The 9,435-nt window shown below is 54.4% G+C and overlaps 1 protein-coding gene across 1 annotated transcript; it reads left to right on the top strand.

The window, feature by feature from the left end:
• Positions 1–9: 9 nt before the first annotated feature.
• Positions 10–7,801, top strand: FOXRED2 (FAD-dependent oxidoreductase domain containing 2; the record flags this gene model as incomplete). The annotated part of the gene is made up of 8 exons (XM_008946674.1): positions 10–455; positions 1,990–2,241; positions 2,748–3,008; positions 3,671–3,837; positions 4,495–4,660; positions 5,139–5,380; positions 6,114–6,284; positions 7,536–7,801. Coding segments are annotated over 8 exons (1,971 nt in total), but the record flags the coding sequence as incomplete, so codon positions are not given.
• Positions 7,802–9,435: the final 1,634 nt, after the last annotated feature.

Raw genomic sequence — 9,435 nt, 5'->3', positions numbered from 1 at the left:
GGCGCCGCTCCCCTCTACCGCGACTACTGCGTCCTCGGGGCCGGCCCCGCGGGCCTGCAGGCGGCTTACTTCCTCCAGCGAGCTGGCCGCGACTACGTGGTCTTCGAGCGCAGCCACGCTCCCGGCAGCTTCTTCGCCCTCTACCCTCGGCACCGCAAGCTCATCAGCATCAACAAGCGCTACACGGGGAAAGCCAACGGCGAGTTCAACCTCCGCCACGACTGGAACTCGCTGCTCAGCCACGACGCCCGGCTCCTCTTCCGGCGCTACTCCCGCGACTTCTTCCCCGCCGCGGACGCGATGGTGCGGTACCTGGAGGACTTCGCCTCCCTGCTGGAGCTGCGGGTCCAGTACAACACGGCCATCGTCCACGTGGCACTGGAGAGGGACGAGCGGGCCTGGAACGGACACTACTTCCTCCTGACCGACCAGGACAGGCAGAGTTACAAGTGCAGGTAACGGGCGAGCCCGGGGGTGGCCACATCGCTCTCCACGGGTGTCTTGGAAGTCACAAAAGCGCAGAACAAATCGGGTTCAGAGACCCATAAATGTCATTTTGTCTAAACTCTGCTCAAAGCAGAGCCAGTGACATCAGGTTACTCTGGGCTTTGTCCTCTTGAGGCATGAGTATCTCCAAGCATGGAGATTTCACAGCCTCTTAAAGACTTAACCACTATCACAGGGGAAAAACATTTTACAGGAGTCACAGGGGTAGGTGGGTGTAGTAGCTGCTCCTAAAATGGCGTTGCCTTTCAAGAGCAACATTAGGCTTCAGATAGGCAAGGATCTGGCAGGGCAGACACAAACTGGCTGTGTTTGCCATCTCCACAGGTTCCACCCTTGGTAGGCAAGCTCGAAATCACTTTTGGTTTATCACTAAGTAATTGCTCTCCACGGAAAAAAAAACTCAGTCGTACTTGTAGCTGCTGCTGCCTTTACTACACACTTGAGTGAGTCCATGTGGTGACACTTCACTCCCATTGACACATGTGGGCTTACAAGTTATGTCAAAGCCACCTGGAGCCCTGGGGTAGCAGAGAGGTGGCAGGGGGGAACCAGAGAAAAGTTGTAGTAGAGGGAGCTGAGGGTGAGAAATAACCCTCACAGCTGCTGGTCCCTGCACTCCCCTTCCCCTTGTACTTACCCGTGTGTATCCCACCCTGCTACCAAGCTATATTCTTAAAAACCTAGAAGTTACTAGCGTGAACATACGGAGTGTGTTTCTCACCTCTCCTGAGAATCTCAGCTCTGCGACAGCAGGCCGTGCTGGCTGTCACTTGGAGGTGTGCTGGCTGGCGGGCTCGGAGGGGACAGAAGGCAATCCCAGACACCCACACCCGGCGAGCAGGTTGCTCCCTGAAGATGCGTGAGCAAGGCTGGGCCAGCAGGCGGTGCCGTGAGCCCCCGCCGCCGGGCGTTTCCCTCCAAGTCACCGAAATTTCCCTAAGATTCAAGGAAAATCTAGAGAGAGAGATAAAAAGATTACAGCGTTTAATTTTAGCCTTAACAATTAGCCATGCTGCTAATGTGTTTCTGTGACTGGGAGCTACGTTTTGAAATACCGAAGCCATTTTCTAGCCCTCTTAAAAATTTCTTTTGTTCTGCTTTACTAGAAAGCAACACAAATTTTAAATCTCAAGTAGTTTTTTATGCAACATATAATCGACTTGTGAAACTTTAGTGTTATCTGCACTGTCAGGGAGTATGTACGAGTAGTACTTGCCCGTTGATGAATGGAGGGAGGTGTAGGTGTACAGCAGCCACACTTTGGCTGTAGGTAACACCATGCCTGGTCGTCCTCGTGGGCCTCAGGACAGGGAAGAGAGGAGCAGGTCATGAGGAGGAGCTGAGGAGCGGTTTCCTTTGGAACCATGGCCCGTGCAGCTGGTCTGGCATGGCTGCAGGGGCCCCATGGTGGCCATCTCCCACTGCAGGAGGGGAGAGGAGTGGCGAGATGCTCGTTCCCTAGTGCTATCCCTGTTTCTGCAGCTCTTTGTTGGTTGCCACTGGGACGTGGGTCCCCAACGTGGTAAACTTCCCTGGCTCAGAGTATGTGGAAGGCTACGAGACTGTGTCCATCGACCCAGAGGATTTTGCTGGCCAGACTGTGTTGATCTTGGGCCGAGGGAACTCGGCCTTCGAGACGGCGGAGAACATTCTGGGCGTGACCAATTTCATCCACATGGTGAGCCGGTCCCGCGTGCGCCTCTCCTGGGCCACCCACTACGTCGGGGATCTGAGGTAGGAAGCTGCTCCTCTTCCTCTTTCTAGCTCAGCTGGAGTACAGCAAGGAGGATCTCTTCTTGCCCTGGTGATGAGCGGACTGGCACAGGAGGTGCTGTGGTCCTGGGGGTCGCAAAGGAAACGTGGGGTCTTGTATCTTTAGGTCCTTGGTTTAAAGCTGTCCAGGTTGAACACAGGAGCTTGATGGATGCTCTTCAGGGTCTGTGAAATAAGAAAATGTCCCCTTGGGAAATGTATCATTAAAAAGTGCTGGATCCTGAGTTGTTCCCTTGCTTGCAATTACAGAGGAGAGCCGAGAAGCTGACTACATCCCACAAGGGCAGCAAGTCTGTGTTACCTGTGCTGTTCCTGGGAGCCCTGAGGCTCTGGGGATAACCTTTGCACTGAAGGGGAGCGTGGGATGCCTGGTGGAGGCATCCCCTTTTCAGCAGCTGAGACAGAACTGTGGATCCCACCTCTCCTCCCTTCTTTTAACCCTCTTAACAGTCTCCTTTTCTTCCCAGAGCAATTAACAACGGCCTGCTGGACACCTACCAGCTGAAATCTCTGGATGGGCTTCTCGAGGGCGACCTGGAAGATCTGGCTATCCTCAAGGATGAGAGGGGGCAGCTGCACGTCACGCTGAGGTTCTACCTGGAGAGCAGGAACGGCAGCACCGGCCCAGCCCTCCCGCAGGACCCCCTGGACAACTTCGCCACCCGCGCGCCCTACGACCGCGTCATCCGCTGCCTGGGCTGGAAGTTTGACTTCTCCATCTACAACAGGTGAGGGAGGACCAGGATCCCCAGAGAGGTGGGTGTCTGGAGTGAAAAGCCTGAGCTGGGAGGAAGGGCGGGTCCTCTCCTAGACCTCCACGTGCTCTGAGCTCCCTAGTGCTGCACAGAATTGTTTGGTTACCCTCTGGCCACGGCTCTGTCCCAGTGGGAACGTGTGTGCCACTGACCACAGGCTCCAGGGCTGAGCAGGTGGCTATGTTGGGGCCTGGGTGACACAGAAAAACTTGTGCCTTTAGATCTTAACCTCCTGGCCTGCCTGATCTCATGGAGAAGGCTGGCAATGTTTTCTGTTTAGGGTCTTTCTCTTGGAATGAGAACGGTACGGGTACGGATCGCTACAGAAAAGTTTCATCTGCTTGTTGTCCCTGAGGATGCAACCTTACTCCACCTTGGTTTGTCTCCTAGTACATCCTGCAGTTGAAAATGATAGTGTTAACTTCATTGTCTTCCAAAATTCACTGTCAGTGGCTGAGGGTGAAATTTGATCTTGTCCAGAGCTACCTTGAGATGAGCATCCTTGTCTTCTGGAAGATCCTCACAGTAGTAAATCCCACTGAAGGCAGCATGAAGCAGTGAATTGCAGTGGCAGTGATATAGCATGTGCCTTATCAGAAGCCCCTGACAGCCTGCTCTTCTCTTTTGCACGTCAGGTCCCTTAAACTGATGCCAGGAAAAGGGAATAAAAACAAGTACCCTCAGATCAAACCCAACTACGAGTCCAGGGGCACCCGGGGGCTCTTTGTTCTCGGCACTGCTAGCCACTCTATTGACTTCAGGAAATCTGCTGGGGGCTTCATCCACGGGTTCCGGTACACGAGTAAGTACTAGGGCATACAGAAAGGGCAGAGGTGGGTTCCCTCCTTCCAAGGAACAATTCAGAGCTTACTGATGGGAAGAGACCATCCTTACCCTTGTGCTGGCAGTGGGGACGACAAAACGCAGCCAAGCTGCAGCTGCTCCATCTGAAGTGGAGGAGAAGTGACTTGGGGTCATATCTGAAGCTTTTGGTTGTCTGTCTTTGTTGTGTCTCGTCCCTCTCTTGCCCGTTGTCTGTTATTTATGTAACACAATGGGTTCCTGCCTGCCAGAGGCTCAGCCTCGTGACAGGCTGTGGGTGAGAGGTCTGTGCTGCGGAGTTAAAACCCAGCAGCTCTGGGCAGCAGAGAGAATTTCCATCTTTACGTGCGTGTGCCCATCCTTATCATTAAAGGACTGCTCAGAAGTAATGAAATATCCCCGAGGACACCCCTCCCTGCCCCCTCTCCAACCGCTTAGCATCCCATCAGCTTTCAGAGGGCACCTCCACTGCGGTTGGCAGCAACGGGGGTGGGAGATCCTGAGCACGGATGAGCTGTAAAGCTTATTTATTGAGTGCTGCCAGCATCCGTGCGTGCCGCAGCAGAGCTATCGTGTTGCTTCACAGAGGGAGCTGGGGTTCTTCAGTCAGCTGTGTTTGCTTCTCCCCATGTCTCAGCTCGTGCAGTCCACCGCCTGCTGGAGAACCGTCACCACGGTGTCCCCTGGCCAGCCACAGCCTCCCCCATCACACAGCTGACCAATGCCATCGTCAGGCGGGTGAACGAGGCCTCGGGCCTCTACCAGATGTTCAGCGTCCTGGCTGACATCGTGCTGCTGAGAGAGTGAGTGAGTGAGTAACTATTCCCAGCACTGCCCTCCCGAGCTTCATCCCTTTTTCTTTGCCGTCGCTTCCCATGGTGCCACCACACCAATTGCTCCATTGCTGCCTAAGGGTGTTACCATCACAGAAGTACCTCAAAACGTGTGCCACTGGTGCCAGTATGGCCAATTCTGCCAATCCCTTCTCTCTCTTAAAGGGCTGAAAAGGTCCAGACCTTCCTTCTAGGCTCAGGGGTGTGGGTACCCTTTTGCTGTCCCTAGGGAAAGCTTTCCAGGAGCAGTGCTAATGTAAAGAAGAATCCCATAATAATGGAGCCTTGTAACAATATCTGCAGCTTTGTGTTCTGCCTCAAGTCCAGGCTGGATCTGTAATGACCCAAAATAATTGCTGTCTGAAGGCTCCACGAGCTGAGGGGGTGTTGGACCCCAGCTGGCTCTTCTCCAGGGGAGAGGTTTGATGGTTGTGGTTTCAATTCACAGCAATGCCACCACGTTTGAGTACCTGGAAGAGTACCCGGTTGGAGTCCTGCCTGAGCTGGAAGTGCAGACGGGGAGGAAGGCTCCCAGTGGGCTGTTTGTCATCATCATGGAGTATGGAAGGAATTTCTCAGGAGCTGACAAGGATGTCTTCTACTACAACCGAGCTGTGGGAGAGGCACAGCACGCCTGGCAGTCCAACTTTTTGCACCCTGTGATTTACTATTACAAACACCTCCCAACAGGTAAGGTTTCCTGCTTCTCCCTGCCGATTATGTGATGGGAGCAAAAAGGAAAGGGATGAAGATACTTAGGGGCCAAAGGAGGCAGGGTACCTGAAGGCATTGCACTCCCTTCTCCTCCATTTCCTTCGTGTCCATCCTCTGGGGCATCGACCACCACTGTAAGCTGAAAAAAAAAGCCTTGAGGTGGCCAAGGTTTCCATTGGTCAGACCAATATGGGCTGGGGGTGGTTGCACCAGAGAGCTCACATTTGAGAACAGGAACAAACAGGCATGCAGTGACAGAGGTAGCCAACGGCAGGGCTTAGGAGGTGAGTGTTCCTGCACCTGTGATGATCCAGCAAACAAACACGCTCAGAGCAGGTTTCCTTGGGAAACGAGTGTGCTGAATCTTCATCTCTGGCAGCCCAGGGTCAGGGTTTGGCCTGCCTTGCCTGGAAAGAAGCGTCGTGGGTCACGGGGTGAAAGCCTGGAACGCAGCTCAGCCCATGCAGCAGTCCCGGCCCAGGGGAAAGAGGAGTGAAATGGGAAGTGCCACGGGCAGGGATCAGGGGCAGCTCGGCAGCAGCAGGGCTGTTGAGAACAAAACTGGCAGAGGGGATTGCAAATGAAAGTAAGGTAGGGATGAAAAGGTCAGGACAAAAGCTGTGACAGCTGTCGCATCTGCTTCCTGCTCCCCGAGCTCTTCTTAATGCCGCTTTAATTCTGAGATTCCCTCTAAACGCTCACTTGGCAGAGCATGAGATGAAAGCCCGGCCCCCAGACTGGCCCCTCCCACGCCCGGCTGCTGTCCATCACATCGTGGAGGATTTCCTGACGGACTGGACGGCCCCCAACGCTCACATCCTGCCCCTCAGGCGCTTTCTGGAGAACTGCCTCGGCACCGACCTGCGCTACTTCTTTGCAGGTAATTTAAGCACAGGGTCGAGGCAGCAGGAGGAGGAGGAGGAGGAGGAGGAGGAGGGGAGACACGAGGGACAAGCAGCAGGAGCAGTGTCTTCTGCAGACAGCTGAGATCTCCCTCTGGAGAGCTGGTGGTCTCACCCTCAGTCACACCTCTTTGGTGCACTCCCCCGAGGGTGAAACGTGTCAGTGCCCTGTGTATGTTCCCAAACAGCCTTTGCTCTTGCTCACCACCAGAAAGAGACTGTCCCAGGCACACCCAGATTTAGGGAAAAGTGTATGAAGTTGGGTTCAGTCCCATTTCTAGCTGCACCTTTCCTTCCTCCTCCATTATCTGAAGGTTCCTTTTTGCCATTGCATATGCAGACCTCTTTTCATGTACTGATGATGGATTTGCTTTCCTGTGGGAAATGAGAGTACTGGGGTGTGAGAGCTGGAGAGCTGCTGCCTCCCCTCCTGGTCCAAAGACTGGTCTGAGAACCTCCTGCAGGAACCCTAGTGACACGCAGAGGGAAGCAATCCTGTGGTAGGAAGAAGATGCCAGAGCTGTAAGGTCAAACCCAGCTCCTCTCCCTCAGAGCACAGACTGGAGACCCCACCCTGTGTCTCCTGAGCTCTGCAGAATTAAGTCTGTTGCTCTGCTGCCATTGAGGGCAAGGTGCTGGGTGGGAAACTCCAGTCACAGAATCATTAAGGTCAGAAAAGACCTCCAAGATCATAAAGTTCAACCATCAGCCCAACACTACCATGACCACCGTGTCCTGAAGTACCACATCTACATGTTTTTTCTCAAATGCCTCCAGAGATGGTGACTCCACCACCTCCCTGGGTAGCTTATTCCAATGCCTCACCACTCTTTCAGGAAAGAAATTCTTTCTAATGATCAATCTGAACCTCCTCTGGCACAACTTAAGCCCATTTCCTCTCGTGGGAGAGAGGAAATTCTAGTTACTTGGGAGAAGAGACCAACCCCCACCTCACTCCACCCTTCTTTCAGGGAGTTGTAGAGAGCAGTGAGTTCTCCCCTCAGCCTCCTCTCCTCCAGACTAAACAATCCCAGTTCCCTCAGCTGCTCCTTAGAAGACGCATTCCCAGACCCTTTACCAGCTTCCTTATCCCTCTCTGGACCTGCTCCAGCACCTCATCTTCCCTCATCCCCTCTGCCTTTTGTCTGGAATGAATCCTCAAGAATTTAGGGGAAGTTTTCTCTAAAGGGTATCTCTGCTGACTCTGGTTTTTGATCTTTTCCCTGCAGAATCCTGTTTCCTGTTCGCCTTCACCCGCCAGAAGCTGCCTCCCTTCTGCCAGCAGGGGTACGTGAGGATGCAGGGGCTGGTGGGGAGCGAGGGGCTCCGGCGCCACGCCGTGGAAGCTGGCCTGCTGGAGGATCACACTCCCACAGACTTTTTGGGCAGCAGACCCCCTGGCAGTCAGGAGGGGTCAGGGGACCAGCTGCTGAGAAATCGGGTGATCGCTCTCCGCCCGCTGCAGCCCCTCGCCAGCGCCAGGGATGAGCTGTGACCTGCCTCACTCCACAGAGACCCACGGGTGCTCTGCTGACAGTGCTGTAACAGACCCACGGCAGGGTCCTGCCCTCGCCCCTGCACCTTCTCCATCCCCATCCCTTCCCCTGGCCGTGAGTTGCCAAAGACCTGCTCAGATCTCGCTGTTACGAAGTGGACCTGCGTGCTCTGAAGGATGAGCCGAGGCTCCTCGCAGAGCTCAGAGCTTCCTGAAGGTGGTGTTCTTGTTTGGCTCACAGACCCGTATCCGCAGCGACGTCCAGGGGTTGCAGAAGACAGTGCAGGGGCACCTGGGTGTCCCTCTGCAGAGGTGACCTGCTCATGCCCACGGCAGCCCGGGGGGGGCGGGGGAGGGGCAGGCGGCAGGCTCTCTGCTCCGCGGGTGCCCTACGCTGCTGTTTGTGCCCTGCATCCCCACGGGCTTGGTGCTCCAGGCAAACTTCCTGGTGTTTCTCTGCATTTGAGCTGGGACAGCTTTGTAGCTGGAGTGGATAAGGGTGTGTTTTCATTACCATGTAGGTGGGATAATGTGTCATTTCCCAAGGAGCCCTGCAAGGGACCCTTCCCTCCAGGAAGGGTGAGTAGCTTGCTGAAATGCCTGGGACACGGAGGCTGACACTGAGTTTGTCTCCACTGTTCTCACGTGTTTCCTCTCTCACACCAAGCAGGCTGAAAGGTTCACCTCTGCCTTTTATAAAGCATGACCAATTTTTCTCCTGTTTGCACTATCCCATCAGGAAAGTCTCGGGTGGACTTTGATGATGTTAAAATGCTCGTTCTCTATTTTGTTCCCCTCCAGTCACTGTGAGATCCTAGGGGTGCTGACAGGGAGGCTGCCTGTGCTTTGTTCCTCCTGTCATCCCCGTGCACGTGCCTCTCCCCTCCCTGTGGTCTCCTTCCACAGCCCTGCAACTGCAAGGCAAGAGCAGTCCTGAGCTTGACCTTGTGAAGCCCCTGTGATTTCTGGGAAACAGAGGAGGGGCAAGAGGGAAGAAGCTTTTACCTCCATACACATTTTCCAACCCCTCAGCACATCCCCCTCCACATGTGTGCTTCCCAACACCCTATGCCAGGGGGGCTGCACCTACATGTACCTAAAACTCACCCAGTCCTTCAAATTCTGTAAAGCTTTGATTCCTGCCCCACTTTCACTCCATGCTTGGAGAGGCTGGGGAGCAGAAGTGGGGAAGGAGATGACAAATGGGTTCTCACTGCTCTTAGGGAATACTGGGCTGAGCTAGCAATGCAGGCAGAAATTCATTCTCTGTGTGCACTGACACAGGGTGCCTTCCTCTTGTATTTCTCCAGAGGTTTCCTCTTTCATCCTCAGATTCCCCCAAGAGCAGACTACGTTCACAGTATATGTGTTGCCTTAAATTGTGATTCCTCTTAGAAAAAAGTGATAATCTTAAAAACATGGCCCCTACCAACTCTTCCAGTGTGCCCCACACCAATCTCGCAGGCTTGGATCTGGCCACTTAAACCCCAGAGGTCTTGCTGCTGCTTGCTCCCTGCAGGTCCTGGGGAGCTGGGACCCAGGTTCATCATCCACCAAGGGAGCGTTGCCCTTTCAGCCTTGCTCCATCTGGGCCTGGTGCCACTGTCTGCAGTCACCTGGGGGAGCAGGGTGGC

The sequence above is a fragment of the Merops nubicus genome, unplaced genomic scaffold (assembly GCF_000691845.1).
Source record: "Merops nubicus isolate BGI_N331 unplaced genomic scaffold, ASM69184v1 scaffold46728, whole genome shotgun sequence".
NCBI classification, from domain to species: Eukaryota; Metazoa; Chordata; class Aves; order Coraciiformes; family Meropidae; genus Merops; species Merops nubicus.
Note: the sequence above shows the minus strand (reverse complement) of the source record. Positions and strands in the feature narration are given on the sequence as shown.